At 43.6% G+C, this 17,134-nt stretch overlaps 1 protein-coding gene across 1 annotated transcript in view; it reads right to left on the minus strand.

The window, feature by feature from the left end:
* The window catches only part of ARFGEF2 (ARF guanine nucleotide exchange factor 2), a 103,160-nt gene that overhangs the window by 63,188 nt on the left and 22,838 nt on the right, over nucleotides 1–17,134 (minus strand). Inside the window, exons 4-7 of the mRNA XM_081255330.1 lie at nucleotides 16,760–16,906; nucleotides 15,638–15,817; nucleotides 15,045–15,279; nucleotides 802–870 (exon numbers count right to left, since the gene is read on the minus strand). Coding sequence (XP_081111456.1) covers nucleotides 802–870; nucleotides 15,045–15,279; nucleotides 15,638–15,817; nucleotides 16,760–16,906 — 631 coding nt within the window. The remainder of the gene's footprint in view (nucleotides 1–801; nucleotides 871–15,044; nucleotides 15,280–15,637; nucleotides 15,818–16,759; nucleotides 16,907–17,134) is intronic.

A 17,134-nucleotide genomic window follows, 5' to 3' on the forward strand; every position in this document is an offset into this window, starting at 1 on the left:
TAAATTAATAAAAGGATAGGGCTTAGAGCAGTGGGTCAAACTTCTTTGACCATGATCCTCACTAAGAAATACATTTTAACAGTCATGACCCAGTATACACGTGTGCACAAAAATAAATCACTGAAGCATGTTTCATGAAACAATGCTTAACATTACTATATGAGTCACATTCAGCTTGCATCTATTTTCATTTTATTCTCTTCCATTTAGAAAACGCTGATTGCAACCCACTAATTTATTGAGTTCTCAATCCATTAATGGTTTATTGGCACTGGAGCTGAGTATTCAGCACATAACCACTGACCTGAGATTTTGGGTAAAAACAAAGGAAAAATCATCTGATAGTCATTCTGAGCTATACAAGGTTAATTCCACTGAAACTACACCAAAAACTGAGGGAGTTAAGAATGAAGTCTAACAAAATGAACGAAGCCTCCCTGTGCATCTGATACCTGCTGACGTGGGGACGGTCCCCTGGATACATCAATGGCTAGCCAGGAAAATTCACCACCTCAGGGCTCCCTGCCCACTTCTGGAAAAACCTGGCTGTATATAGGAGTGGCCCTCTGCATCTCCATGTGGAGCACCCAACTCTTAACACTGTTGGACTGTGCTTCTTGAACCCAACCCGAGTGAGAACACCAATCACTAACAACAAGTAATTTCTGAATTCCATATAAATGTTGGGCAGACAGGGGCAGACAGCTTCCATGAGTTTACTGGGGGTGGGCACTAAAATACCTGGCTGGGGACGTCTATGAAGGAACGAGTAGGAGGAAAGGCTGGGGTCTTGGTTCTTACCTTTAACTGCAGACGTGACCACATCTTCTAAGATCTCCTTCACCACTTCCTGAGCTCCATCTTCCGTCCCTACACATACACCAAATACACAAACGCAAACACATACGTGTGGGCATTTCCAGGGAAAACTAAGGAAGGTGGAGAAGGAGATGAAGAGTCACAGTCGGAAGGCAAGGGTACAAATAAGCTCTCTCCAAAGCCAAATCTGACTGTGTCCCAGGAAATCTGGAAACTCATAGGCAGCATCTGCTATGACTCGGTTTTCCCTCTGTGGAACACTAAGACCTCGTTGTCTTATACATTCTTCCTTCCTGAGTCACAGCTGCTGGCCCAGGGCCCTCTCTACCACCCCGGCTTGGAGGCAGGAGCTGGACTGTATCCAGCTATGGTTCCTGGCAGAACACAAGAAGGAGCTTCATCTTGTCCCTTCACCTCGTGTACCACAGAGCCCTGGTAAATGACATGCCTTCTGCTGCTTCGTTTTCCCACACCGTAAACCCAGAACTTAGCATGAGATTTCTAATGTGACAGTTGAGGATTTACTAAATTTTAAATTGAATTATTCTATAAAATGTTAACTGTTTAAGTGGAAGAGGTTTGGTACCAGTTGTTTTTGTAGAAAACTAGTTCTGGGAGAACTAGTAAACAGCACTTGACTAGACCTTTGGAAGTAAATATTACTGATTTATAAAACATCACTGACAAAAAGGCCATCATGTTAAATAAACAAAACCAAAATCACCCTTTAAATTCTTCCTTAACGAGGATTTTCAATCAGGCCACTATTTTTATGAGTTCTGGGCTTGGTCCACTAGATCCTGCAGAAGCAGCACCAAGTATTTTCATTTCCATTGAGCACTTAACTCATGTGAAAGAAAAATGCTGCCCCACATATCATATCGGTAAACAAAGGATGTTGCAGCCAACAGCCGCCCCCTACGGTAAGCCCTGGGGGAACTCAGGATGGAGACAAATGACACCACGCCCTCAGCCACTGCAGCCACCTCCAAAGGGTGCACCTGAGGGGACTCAGGATGGGAAAGCACAGGACACCGGCCCCAGATAGTTAAGGTGCACATCAAAGGAATGACTTCAATGCGCCCAGGCTCTTGCATCCTCCCATACACAGAAAAGTGCTCAATTCATTAACTTGAGACATCTGGTTCTCTTGAATTAACAGTAATATTTTGAAGTTCCGACTACCTGGTCTTTGTTGCAAAAACTCCTCTACCGGCTGGCTCCTCCCTGACCTCTTCGGAGCAGGCCCGCAGAGAGGCTGTGTCCTGGCTTAAGTCCTCAGGTTTGTCCGCCAATAAAACATAATTCTCAACTTTTATTCTCAACTGTGCATTTTTTTTTTCAGTTGGTAATCACCATAACTATTTATTTATTCTCCACCCCCCAGCTTTACTGAGGGCTAACTGACAAATAAAGCCATCATAATTATTTAAATGGGTAAGTAAATTTATGTGGAAAATACTGATGTTATATGCTCTTCTTAGAGGGCAAAAAAAGAACTTGGATGGAAGTTAGAAAAGTCCGCAGCCACAGGCAAAATCTTCTAAACCTGTTTTTTCATCTAAACAAGATGATTTAGTCTGGATCAGTGTTACTCACACTTCAGTCATTCTCACACAACCCTCACAATTTTTGCCATTTTCGTGCACCACTTATAGTATTATATTTATTACATACATATTTACATACATATTTAACAGTGCTCTTTAACTCACCTTAAATAGTAACTAATATTCACAAAAACACAGGCTTCATACGCTAATCATACTTTCTGAATGCGTGTTAAAATAAATGTACAACTATTAAAATAAAAACCATTCACCTATGAGCCGTCTAAGATCTCATCTACACCATGATTTGGTAAACAAGTGGCTAGATATTTCCAAGTTCCTTTCTAGTTCCAACATTCTCTTATGCTATGATTTAATAGAATTATGATGACAGTTTCTAATCTGTTAGTCCCTTGTACACATTCAACACCCAAGAAATATCAGCCTGATGCACACATTTCATCAGAGGAGCTGCAGGCTTGATGAGTTAAATCAGAGTCTGGGAAGTGGTGGCTGCCGGGTACATCTGGTCTGCAGATACGCACTGTTTAGCCTACATCCTGCTTCCCCCCGCCCCCAAACTTTAGTGAGCTATAAGTGACAAGAATTATATCTATCTAAGGTGTATGACTTGATGATTTGATATATGCATACATTGAGAAATAAACACTACAAACAAGCCAATTAACATATTCATCACCTCACATAGTTACCTTATTTTTTTCCTTTTTTTTTTTTTCTGATGAAAACACTTAAGATCTACACTCAGCAAATTTCAAGTGTATAGCACAGTACTGTTAACTCTGGTCACACAGGTGTACATTAGATCTCCAGAAATTATCTATCTTGCATAACTGAAACTTCGTACCCCCGACAAACATCTCCCCATTTCTCCAGCCACCTTTCTACACTATCTCTATGAATCTGACTACTCTAGGTACACCTCATATAAATGGAATCATGCAGTATTTGTCTTTTTTGTGACTGGCTTCTTTCACTTAGCATAATGCCCTCCAGGTCCATCCATGTTGTTACAACTGGCAGGATATCCTTTTTTAAGGCTGAATAATATTTCACTGTATGTATATAACCACATCTCTTTTTCCATTCATCTGTTGATGGGCACTTACGCTGTTTCCATATCTTGGTTATCATGAATAATGCTGCAATGAACATGGGAGTGTAGATTATGTCTTCAAGATCCTGATTTCATTTCCTTTCTACATACTCAGAAACAGAATTGCTGGATCATAAAGTATTTCTATTTCTAACTTTTTGAGGAACCTCCATACTGTTCTTTTTTTCCTCCACACTTTTTTGTAACAGCTGTACCAACTTACATTCCCACCAACAGGGTACAAGCGTTCCCTTTTCTCTACATCCCCTCCAACTCTTTCTGATGAAAGTCATTCTAACAGACATGAGGTGGTATCTCATCGTACTTTTGATTTCTATTTTCCTGGTTATTAGTGAAGTTGAGCACCTTCTTAAATGTCTCCTGACCATTTGTACGTCTTCTTCTGAGAAATGTCTATTCAGGTCCTTTACCCATTTTTCAATGGGGTTATTTGTGGTTTTTTACTCTTGTATGAGTTTCTTAGATATTTTGGATGTTAACCCCTTATCAGATATATAGTTTGCAAATATTTTCTCCCAACCCATAGGTTGCATTTTCACTCTATTGATTGTTTCCTTTGCTGTGCCTATGCACTGCTTTCTAAAACTTCTGAATTACCTGTGAACATTTAAAGACTGGGAGACATGTCATAAAAATCCAGATCTCGCTTCTATTTAAAAAAAAAAAAAAAAGAAGAATACCTGGTAACACTGGCCCCAACCGGCTAGAACCAGGAGTAGCTGTCCCCTTCAGCCAGGGCATGAACTCTGCAGATGTCCTTCTGTCTCATCCCATGCCACTCCCAACTGTCTATCGTCCACTGAGGTCAAGCACAGAGTGTAGGAAAGGGACACATGCTTAGCAGCATGTCTCTGACAAAAGTGGTAAAAATGGGAGACTGACGGGGTAGGGTGTTTTAAGAACCTCAGAGAGAAAATGTTCCTCAACACGGTGATTAAGAGTGAGGGCTCTGGGGCTTCCCTGGTGGCGCAGTGGTTGAGAGTCCGCCTGCCAATGCAGGGGACACGGGTTCGTGCCCCGGTCTGGGAAGATCCCACATGCCGTGGAGCGGCTGGGCCCGTGAGCCATGGCCGCTGAGCCTGCACGTCCGGAGCCTGTGCTCCGCAACTGGAGAGGCCACAACAGTGAGAGGCCCGCGTACCGCAAAAAAAAAAAGAGTGAGGGCTCTGGAGCCAGTATGCCTGGTTCAGATCCCGCTCTACCACTTCCCGATGTGGGAACTTAAGTTAAGTAACTGCCCCGAGCCTTGGTTTCCTCAGCAGTGAACAAGGATGATTACAACAGCACATACCTCACAGGGTTTGTGAGAACTGGATAAGATAAAACACGTAAAGCGTTTAAGATGGTGCCTGAAAAGAAGAGCGCTCAAACGTTCCTTTTTCTTGGGCCTGTGTGTTTTATATGTAGAGCGTAACTGCGTTAAGACATTCACGATGCCCTGGTGATAGAAGCTTTCTCGTTTCTGCCATCTGCCTGGCCCTGGAGACTAAGTCCATATTGAAATTTCCCAACCAGCCATGTTGAAAGCACTTTCAGTTAGCTAAAGCCTTCACTATCTTTCACTCCTACAGAGAAAAGTAAAATTTCCATTTCAACGTGGATCTCCCCTTTCCTTCACTGCCGTTTTTCCATTTAAACAGCATCAGGATCACCATTTTTTTTGAGGGATAAGAGTGTTTAACCTATCTTCCTTGACAGGCTGGATCTGTACCAGCACCCATTCAAAATTAAAATAGTCTCAGGCTAGGAAGGGGTGGGGAGTCAGGAAGTCCAGACTCCCATGGAAGGTTCCTGCAGAGGGAGCTGTTGCTGAGGAATCCCACTAGAGGCCCAGAAGCAGCAGGACTCCACACAGGAACCCTGGGCCGCTTCCCCTGCTGACATGACCGCCTGCAGGACTCAGAAGAGGCCTTCCTGGACTGTGTAATGACCACCAAGAAGGCTGCTGTGTTTCAGTTTCAAGCCTGCTGTGAAAATGTGGGACAACCAAATCAAGTCAAATCCTTGCAAAGTTCAGAGTACACTTAAAAAACACTGGTTTGCGGGGAAGTCCAGAGGCCACCACCTGGCCGTTACTGATTAGGTAACAGACCCTACCTGTCATCACAGACTCTGTCCCCAGGTAAAATAAGATGGACACCTTGACTAGGTTCAGACTGGAGAAACCCTTGCTGCCACCCCCTCCCTAGCCAGCTAGACAACAACCCCTGAGGCAGGCACTGCCAGTTACTTAACTCAGATCCTTCTTCCTCAGAGAGCTCTATTTCTGTTTCGGAAGGGGCTGTGCCTACGTTTCCTGGCCTTCCTAGTAGAAAGGGTGGCCATGTGACCCAGTTTTAGCCAATGAGGGGCAAGCCTAAGTAACGGGGATGGCACAGGCTTCCAGGAAGGCTCCTTAGAAGGGGCGTGACTCGGCTAGGAGTCCTTTAGTCCATAAAAAAGAAGGAAATCTTGCCATTCGTGACAACATGGATGGACCTACAGCGTATTATGCTAAGTGAAATAAGTCAGAAAAAGACAAATCCTCTATGTTTTCACTTATATGTGGAATATAAAAAACAAATGGACAAATATAACAAAACAGAAATAGACTCACAGATACAGAGAACAGACTGGTGGCTGCTAGAGAGGAGCGGGGTGGGGTATGGGGCAAAATAGGTGAAGGAGATTAAGAGGTACAAACTACCACTTATAAGATAAATAAGTCACAGGGATGTAATGCACAGCACAGGATACACAGTCAATAATATTGTGATAACTGTGTACAGTTTGTCACCTCTAAAAATATCAAATCACTATGGTGTACACCTGAAACTAATATCAGGTAGTAAGTCAGTTATACTTCAATTAAAAAAATAAAAATGAATCAGTCAGTCAAAGATCCTTACTCTCGGGCTTCCCTGGTGGCGCAGTGGTTGAGAGTCCGCCTGCCGATGCAGGGGACACGGGTTTGTGCCCTGGTCCGGGAGCATCCCATATGCCGTGGAGCGGCTGCGCCCATGAGCCATGGCCGCTGGGCCTTCGCGTCCGGAGCCTGTGCTCCGCAACGGGAGAGGCCACAACAGTGAGAGGCCCGCGTATGGCAAAAAAAAAAAAAAAAAAAAGATCCTTACTCTCATGGAACTTACATCCTAGCTAGGATAATAAGGAAATTATACTTTCTGCTACATGCTAGGGAAAAAGTAGAGTGGGAGAAGGGAGACGTGGAGTTAGAAGGGGCAAGTGTGTGCATGTGGGGACAATGTAATATGACATACACCTGTTTCCTAGAAACGAGGCTTTGGTGATGTCCAGCATCTAAGCATTTGGTAACGCGTAAGAAAACTAAAGGGAAAAACCAAGGCATAAAGTTGTTTGCTGTCACATTCTGGCCACACACCAATACGGTTCCTCAAACGTATGAAATACATTGGACAACTTATTGTCCCAAACTAAATGTCCATTACACAGCTAATAAAAATGCTATAAATCAATGAGCTGCCAAGCCTCCCTGTAAAGCTGGCTGTGTCAAAAACAAGTCAGAAAGAAGGGGGACCTGTGGGTACATTTTGTTGTTTTGATCAAGTGTTAGCCTGAGAACTTTTGTTTGTTTGTTTGTTTAAAGCTATTTTAGTTTTTTTTTTTGGCCAGGCAGCACCGTGTAGCATGCGGGATCTTAGTTCCCCAACCAGGGATTGAACCCACGCCCCCTGTAGTGGAAGCGTGGAGTCATAACCACTGGACTGCCAGGGAATTCCCCACACCCTTTTTTTTTCTGGTCGACAAAAATAATAAAATTCCTAAAGCAGAGGATCTGGTATCGTTAACGTGGAAAACAGACTCACGTTATCCTACTGCACTGTTCCCATTATCTTCACGTCTGATTACCATTTGAAATATTTGTAATTTTTTTCTCTAAACTAACTCATTTTTTAAGCTGAAACGTATATGAAAGATAATAACAACAAACACTTATAGAGCCCTAAGCGCCAGACACTGTTCTCATTAATTCTCAGAAACCTCTAAGTACCAGTTGTATTCTCATTTTAAAGATGAGGAAACTGAGGCTCAGAGAGGTTAAAGATTTTGCTCAAGGTCACAGAGCTACTAAGTGGTCAGTCATGATCTGAACCCAGGCTGTCTGATCAGAACCTCCACACTGGCTGAGGGAGGATACGTTTTCTCTATTTTATAGTACCTAAGAGTTGGGTTGTTTTTCCCTTAAAGAATGGGTTGCAAGATGAAAAAAGTGAGCTAAGAAATCTGTGAACACACTGGTAACTCTGTACCTACAACAGCTACATATTAGCTGTACACATGTAAAAATGCTAAAGTCTAATGCTGGGAGTTAAAGAGTCAGAATCTTAAAAATAAACTTAAAAGAAAAGGGGAAGTGACTGCTCGTGGGTACAGGGCTGGGTGTGATAAAAATGCTCTAAAACTGATTGTGGTGATTGTTGCAAACTCTGTGACCATACTAAAAAGAACTGAACTGTACATTTTAAACGGGTGAACTTATGGAATGTGAACTGTACTTCAATCAAGCTGTTTTTCAAAAAATTGACAAGAATAGCTGGGCCATCGGAGGGGTGTCAATGGACAAATGGGGTGAGGTCCCAAGGGAAGGCTGTTGGCCATGCCCTAGAATTCACATAAGCTAGCATGTCACAGGCTCAAAAATCTCATTTTGCGAATTTACAGAGAGCCATCTGATCCACTTCTTGGTCAGGCCGATAAGACTGACAAACTGTCGATTTATCAACTCGGGATGAAAAACTGCTGAGGGGAAAAAGATGCTCTGGTCTGTCGGTGAATTGTTACCCACACAAATTTTACTGGGAGGCACATTATCTCAAGAAGGCCCAGGAACGGTTCCCAATAAAGCAGGACAACGTATGTGGAGCACCCAGGTAGCAAGCACCACTCCTGGCACAGTGACTGCCTAGCCAGGGGTGGCTACGTGACGGCCATTCCACAGGATGGAACCCGCAGGAGAGCTGGATGTGTCCTCTGTCACAGAGGCACTGGAGCCTGGGGGCCTCGGCAGCCTGGACTCTACCCTGGGGCGCAGTGTCCCCCAGGCCGGCACCTCCACCATCTGCCTCGCAGGCTGCCCCTCCTCCCAGGCCTCCCAGGCTCCTCAACCAGTTCTCCTGAAGGACTCGTTCTTTCTTTAGAGCCACATCTGGAGAACTGGAAGCCAGTCACTCTTTGTAAGGGTGACGGTGCACCTCCATTCTGACCTACCATTGGCAGGTTTGCAGTCTGATTTCTATAGGCAATCTGATGCCCATGCTCTTGGGAGAAGCCTCACAGGGTATATCATACTGGCAACAAAATCCACAGCAATATACTAAGTGTAAAGCATACTTTGTTAGAACAGAATTTTAAGCTAAAAAAATGTATTTACTGAATATGTGTGCTGGGCACCAGACCAGGTGTTGGGAATATAGTGTGAACAGGGTGGCCAAGGTCTTAGACCGGGTGCAAGTGAACACAAACTCTTCAGTGATTTGGGGTAGTAATAAGTGCTATGAGGGGGACTTCCTTGGTGGGGCAGTGGTTGAGAATCCGCCTGCCAATACAGAGGACACGGGTTCGAGCCCTGGTCCAGGAAGATTCCACATGCTGTGGAGCAACTAAGCCCGTGTGCCACAACTACTGAGCCTGTGCTCTAGAGCCCACGAGCCACAACTACTGAAGCCTGCGCACCTAGAGCCTGTGCTCTGCAACAAGAGAAGCCACGACAATGAGAAGCCCATGCACCACAATGAAGAGTAGCCCTCCCTGCGTACAGCAACGAAGACCCAATGCAGTACAGCAAAGGAAACCATAAACAAGATGAAAAGACAACCCTCAGAATGGGAGAAAATATTTGCAAATGAAGCAACTGACAAAGGATTAATCTCCAAAATTTACAAGCAGCTCATGCAGCTCAATATCAAAAAAACAAACAACCCAATCCAAAAATGGGCAGAAGACCTAAATAGACATTTCTCCAAAGAAGATATACAGATTGCCAACACACACATGAAAGAATGCTCAACATCATTAATCATTACAGAAATGCAAATCAAAACTACAATGAGATATCATCTCACACCAGTCAGAATGGCCATCATCAAAAAATCTACAAACAATAAATGCTGGAGGGCTTCCCTGGTGGCGCAGTGGTTGAGAGTCCGCCTGCTGATGCAGGGGACACGGATTCGTGCCCCGGTCCGGGAAGATCCCACATGCCGCGGAGCGGCTGGGCCCGTGAGCCATGGCTGCTGGGCCTGCGCGTCCGGAGCCTGTGCTCTGCAACGGGGGAGGCCACAACAGTGAGAGGCCCGCGTATCACAAAAAAAATAATAATAATAAATAAATAAATAAATGCTGGAGAGGGTGTGGAGAAAAGGGAACCCTCTTGCACTGTTGGTGGGAATGTAAATTGATAACAGCCACTATGGAGAACAGTATGGAGGTTCCTTAAAAAACTACAAATAGAACTACCATACGACCCAGCAATCCCACTACTGGGCATATACCCTGAGAAAAATATTAATTCAAAAAGAGTCATGTACCAAAATGTTCACTGCAGCTCTATTTACAATAGCCAGGACATGGAAGCAACCGAAGTGTCCATCAACAGATGAATGGATAAAGATGTGGCACATATATACAATGGAATATTACTCAGCCATAAAAAGAAACAAAACTGAGTTATTTGTAGTGAGGTGGATGGACCTAGTCTGTCATGCAGAGTGAAGTTAAGTCAGAAAGAGAAAAACAAATACCGTATGCTAACACATATATATGGAATCTAAAAAAAAAAAAAAAAAAGGTCATGAAGAACCTAGGGGCAAGACGGGAATAAAGACACAGACCTACTAGAGAATGGACTTGAGGATATGGGGAGGGGGAAGGGTAAGCTGGGACAAAGTAAGAGAGTGGCATGGGCATATATACACTACCAAATGTAAAACAGATAGCTAGTGGGAAGCAGCCGCATAGCACAGGAAGATCAGCTTGGTGCTTTGTGACCATCTAGAGGGGTGGGATAGGGAGGGTGGGAGGGAGGGAGACACAAGAGGGAAGAGATATGGGGACATATGTACATGTATAACGGATTCACTTTGTTATAAAGTGCTTTGTGACCATCTAGAGGGGTGGGATAGGGAGGGTGGGAGGGAGGGAGACGCAAGAGGGAAGAGATATGGGGACATATGTACATGTATAACGGATTCACTGTTATAAAGCGGAAACTGACACACCATTGTAAAGCAATTATTCTCCAATAAAGATGTTAAAAAAAAAGACCCAATGAAGTCAATAAATAAATAAAATTATATATATTTTACTAGGCATATACCCTGAGAAAACCATAATTCCAAAAGAGACATGTACCAAAATGTTCATTGCAGCTCTATTCACAATAGCCCGGAGCTGGAAACAACCTAAGTGTCCATCATCGGATGAATGGATAAAGAAGATGTGGCACATATATACAATGGAATATTACTCAGCCATAAAAAGAAACGAAACTGAGCTATTTGTAATGAGGTGGATAGACCTAGAGTCTGTCATACAGAGTGAAGTAAGTCAGAAAGAGAAAGACAAATACAGTATGCTAACACATATATACGGAATTTAAAAAAAAAAAAAGTCATGAAGGACCTAGGGGCAAAACGGGAATAAAGACACAGACCTACTTGAGAATGGACTTGAGGATATGGGGAGGGGGAAGGGTAAGCTGTGACAAAGCGAAAGAGAGGCATGGACATATATACACTACCAAACGTAAGGTAGATAGATAGTGGGAAGCAGCCACAGAGCACAGGGAGATCAGCTCGGTGCTTTGTGACCACCTAGAGGGGTGGGGTAGAGAGGGTGGGAGGGAGGGAGATGCAAGAGGGAAGAGATATGGAGACATATGTATATGTATAACTGATTCACTTTGTTATAAAGCAGAAACTAAGACACCATTGTAAAGCAATTATACTCCCATAAAGATGTTTAAAAAAAAAAAGAAAAAGAGGTGAGGACAAGAGGATGTGAAAGGAAGTGAAGCAAGAGTTGTCTGATAGAAAAGTCAATGGAGGGCCTCCCTGGTGGCGCAGTGGTTGAGAGTCCGCCTGCCGATGCAGGGGATACGGGTTCGTGCCCCGGTCTGGGAGGATCCCATATGCCGCGGAGCGGCTGGGCCCGTGAGCCATGGCCGCTGGGCCTGCGCGTCCGGAGCCTGTGCTCCGCAACGGGAGAGGCCACAACAGTGAGAGGCCCGCATACCGCAAAAAGAAAAAAAAAAAAAAAAAAAAAAAAAAGTCAATGGAATTCTTAGTCCAGCCTCACAAAAGTCCCAAAGCAGAGGGAAAGAGTGGCATATGTCTAAGTCATCTCAGAAAAAATAAAAAATAAAACAAGAAAAAAAAAAAAACCAAAATGCTGTACATATTTAATGGATATTAACCTGATGAGTCTGAAAATTTTTATTTCTTCTCTTTTGAAGCACTCAGCTAATGCTTCCTAAATAGATGGTGAAGAAAACCTAGAAGGTTTTATACCTTTTTACCAAAGATGTTGAAAAACAGAATCAGATAATGCCCTTTCAAGGAGTTTGAAAGAATTCTGGGATATACATTGATTTTTTTCATTTAATAATTCATTGTTTTTAAGCACCAGTGCATGCCAGGCACTATTCTAGTCACTGGATACAGCAGTAAATAAAACAAAGTCCCTGCCGTCATGGAACGTACATTCCAGCAGAGGCACAACAATAAACAATTCATTCAACAAAGCAATAAAAACATTATATAATGATATATGCTATAGAGAACAGTGAAGAAAGGTGAGGGGAGTATTATGTCTTGGTAGGGGCTTATATTTTTATTTAGGATGGTAAGGAAAGCCATCTAATGTGAGATGACATTTGAGTAGAGGATTGAAAATGAAGTAATGGTTTGAGACACACAAATAACCGGAAGAAAAGCATACTAGTCAGAGGGAAAAAAAGATGCAAAGGCCCTGAGGTAGGAGTATGCTTTATGTGTTTGACATAAAAGAGGTCCTTCTTGGTTGGAGTACTGAGAGTCAGAGAAAAGAAGTAGGAGATAAACTTGGAGAGTTAGTGTGATTGTGTACATGGAAGTGGTGGCAACAGGTCATGTAGGGTCTTGGAGGTCCAAGTAAGGGCTTGGCCATTTACTCTTATTGAGACGGTTTTGAGCCAAGAAGGGACATGATCTGATATATATGTTAAAAGAATAAGTCTCATTGTTGAAATAACTCTTAGTGTTGAAAAATAAACTGAAGCACCAAGATCAGTTTAAAGGCTTTTGCAACAATCCAGGTGAGAGATGATGATGGCCATCAGTGGAGATAAAAAAAAAAAAAAAAAAAAAAAATTATATATATTTTAAAAATCTGCCGCTAGACTAAAAGCAAAATAAAGCAACCTTACAAAGGATGAAAAAAAAATGCTACGAGGAAAATAAAAGAGGATGATGGGACGCTTCAGAGAGAGGGATCAGTTAGAACTGAGAGACCTGAAGACAAAGAGGGGGGACAAGGAAGGGACAGTAAGTGCATAGGCACCAAGAGCAAGCACCACACTTTCAAGAACCAGAACCACTATCGCAAACGAGGGGAAAGGAAGTAAAAGAAGGGTATAGGGAGGTGGGCGGGGCCAGGTCACACAGGGCCTTGGAAGCTGTGGGGATGGGGCAGGCCTAGACTTCACTCTGAATGGGACAGAATGGGAAATTATCAGAGGGGTTTAAGCAGAGGGGGGGTGGTGATCTAATTCATGCTTTTAAGAGATCACTTTGGCTGCCCTGTGGAAAACGGGCTGTAGTGGAAGGACGTTCTTACAGCTCAGAGAGACTTGCTTTTACATCTGCACAGCTATGCTTACTACAGTCTGTTTCATTATTAATACTGATTGATTGACCACAGTCTGATAAAGGTTACAGTAAAAACCTGCCTGGTGCTTGCCTTGAGAGTTAATAAGGCAAAGACGATGACACATACAGAGGTTGGGCCAGGACTTCCTGAACACCTTCCAAGACACAGGACAGTGGGACTGAGTAGCCTGCAACAGTGTTCACACGAGACACACATGTAGTTCTTTGTGGCAACTTTTTCTTTGATCCTTGCCTTGGGTAAACTGATACAGAACAACATTCCAGCAACAACACTTGGTCTGTTCCTACCTGTGCCAAGCACTGGTAAGTTACAGATGAACAAAAACTGCTCAAGTATGGTCTCTCTGGTAGTGAACATACCACCAACAGACGTCATTACCAATAATGGGGCAGAAGAAGATATGAGACCAATTATAAAGGCAGGTCAGACATATATACGCTACTATGTATAAAACAGATAACTAATGAGAACCTACTGCATAGCACAGGCGAGAAAAAAAACACAATCTGTTTGTAGACATATAATAAGTTAACCTTAAAAATGCGTTCCAATATACAGTAGGTGCAGAAAAATACTGTTTGATTCCACTTATACGGAATACCTAGAATAGTCAAATTCATAGTCAGAAAGTACACTGCTGGATGCCAGGGGCCAGGGGGTGTGGAGGGGGAATGGGGAGTCAGTGTTTAATGGGGACAGAGTTTTAGTTCAGGAAGGTGAAAACTTCAGGAGACGGATGATGGTGAGAGTGGCAAAACGATGTGAAACGTACTTAGTGTCACTGAATTGTACAGTTAAATATGGTTGAAACAGTATGTTTTATATTATGTGACTTCTACCACAATAAAAAAACATTAAAAAAAAAAAAAAGGCGGGTCAGATACTTCACTGTAGAGCCGTCAGCTAGAGCGAAGAATTATTTGGCAGAATCACTTGGGAAGAAGGTACATTCTTGAAAAATATATGAACTTAGGATCTGGTTTGTACAAATTGCCCAGAGAGAGATGCAAACATTCAGAAATATATGACAACCCAGTCCAAAATTTCATGCCTAATGTTTTACTTACTTTAAGACTATCACCAGGTGTGGAATATCTCTTTCAATTAAAAAAGCAAACACAACCAAATAGTGTACTTGGTCTCAGAAGAAGAAAACAAAGCTATCTGTTTATCTGTTTCTCTATGAATCCACCCACCCACCCACCTTCTGGCTCCCTTCACAGATGTCCATAAATAGCAACTAACTGTCCGGCAGTGGGCAAAGCACGGAGATCCTGTGGATACGTGACAGAGGAGGTCCTTGTCTTCCTCTGGGAGATAAAACAGACACTGAACGATCAACTACCCAAACGATTAACTCCTGGGAGACAAATGCTCCAAAGTGAACCCACGGCATTGAAGTTGACATCAAGTAGCAGTGGCTAGATATCAATACATTCCAGGAACTATCCAAAGAAAACTGCACAACTGACAACGTGATCTGAGACACCATGCCTCACTGGCTGTGTTTCGTAAGAGAAAAGCGAAAGGGAAGTCAAGGGGGAGGCCCAGAAATAGAAGAGCTGCTATCAGAGGTTTCCTGCGATGACACCAGACAACTTTTTCACCTGCCCCTCGGATACAGGATGGGCAGGGAAGCGCATGGGCCGTACCTGATAGCGAAGGGTCTCTCTCTCTGGGCACATCTCCATTCTCTGTGCTCACTTTTCCAGAACCACTCCTGCCATGTTCACCATTGGTTAAATCGGTCTTCTCAGGAGTTGTTGGTTTGCTGTGTGCCTGGCTCTGCTTCAAACGATTTAACTTTGGGGACACTGCTGCAGCTTGGATCACAGGGGACTGGGGTTTCGAATGGATTGGTTTTTCCAATTCTCTGGCCTCCTGCAACTGAAAGGCAATGAAAAAGGGATTCAATCTAAATGGATCCAGCGTGTTGATAAGGAACAGAAAATACGCCAGCCTGTTGCATAAAAAATTTCCAAACAGAAGGATAGAATTTAAAAAAGGAAATAAATTCCTGCAGCAATCTCAAAGCAAATTCTGAATGCAAATTTCAAAACCCATGCTAGATTCTCTCTCTGCTTTTTAAAGCAAGGATAAAAACAGAGTGCAGAGAACTCAGAGGAGGAAGGGATTGATTTTAAAATGCTATGAATCTTCACCAAGCACCGAGGCCACACATGAAACAGTTCACAGCGTGGGATGGTGTCCCGCCCCCCAGCAGCTGATAACTGCTACCGCTCACCACTTGGTTTTCCATGCGGGTGAAAATGACGTTCAGCATCTGAGTAAGAGTAGCCTTGGCAGTGGTTTGATTGATGAGATTTCTGCTGGCCAAATAGATATTGTAACATGTCCTGACTGTCTGCAGGATAGTACCCTCGTGAATTTCAATGTGCGGGGACGTCACTGCAGTCAGAAGAGCCTAGAACAGAAATCCGCAACCTTCACCTTCACGAGCACCCACCTCCCATCCTCTCACAGCCAAACTTTTCTACATGGTTTGGCTTTGTTTGTAATTTGGTTTGGTTTAAGAAGATGGCTCTGCAAACTAAACTGGATGATTAGTACCAAAAGCCAACCCCCTACTGCTCTGAGTTTAAACACAATTATTAACTCCATAGAATACAAGTCATTTAAAGTACGTAAGTTGTGTTGAAGTGGGCTTTCTACCAGCTTACTTTTTAAAAAGCCAAAAATACAGACACTTCTCTCAGGAGGGAAAGTGCTCCAACTTGATCTCACCTACGCCAGTCACAAAATATACATGTTTTGATGGGGGGGGAGGGTCAGTTTCAGAGTTCCCTGGTGGGTTTTCAAGGGAACCTCAGGAAAGGTGTGGCTAACAGGGAGCTCTCTCACAAAGCTAATATATCCAGGATTTAAGATTTGAAACACTGACCGCACCCATCCTGATCGGTTCTCTGACAAGCAGACGGACCACCCCATGCCAAACCATTCCTGGCAGCAGAAATGGAACAGGGCGAAGGAAAGGGAGGGTAAGAGGACAAGGGCAAATGGGTGATAAAAGTACCAACAGGAGGACCTGCTGAGAAATGGCAGTCTGGGAATCCAGAATTTCGAGGGCAAAGAGCAGAGGATTTGAAGTCAATTTAATTCACAAGCAATTTACGTAGTTATTAGCGGAACTGTTTACTATGAAAACACACCTGGTTCCACTCTTTTTGTCTCAGTCCACACTAATCAGTTCTGACACTTAACAAAAGATCTAAGTGATGCTTACATTTTTCTGTTCCAGCTCAGCACCTCCTGAGACAACTAACACATGGTAAATTAGAAATCCAAATTCCCAAGGGCGATGAGCTTTCTCATTTAAAATCCAGACCAGGCAGACAGACAGAAATACCTTAATTATTTGTAACTGAACTCCTTCATCGGTCTGAGGGCCTTGAAAACAATTGCAAATGGTTTCAACGATCCTGTCAATCAGCCGCTTCCCGGGGGCTCCACTGTCGGGGGCATTGCCGGTGATGTGCCCATATGCGATGAGTTTCTAAACACAGAAATCATAGACATGAGAAGTTTCTGCCGCCCACAGCAGTAAGAGGCAGGCAGTGGGCTCGGCCTTTAACTTCCGGTTCCCACACAGATCTCTCTGCTCTCCTGGGTGCAGGGGGCACAGCCACCCTGAGAGCGCAGCATCCAGCCTGACTCCCAATGGCAGAAGAGCCCACGATGGTGGAAAAGGCACGTGTACAACAGCCCCCAGCGCACAATCACT

This window comes from Mesoplodon bidens (genome assembly GCF_964165515.1).
Source record: "Mesoplodon bidens genome assembly, chromosome: 15".
Lineage (NCBI taxonomy): Eukaryota > Metazoa > Chordata > Mammalia > Artiodactyla > Ziphiidae > Mesoplodon > Mesoplodon bidens.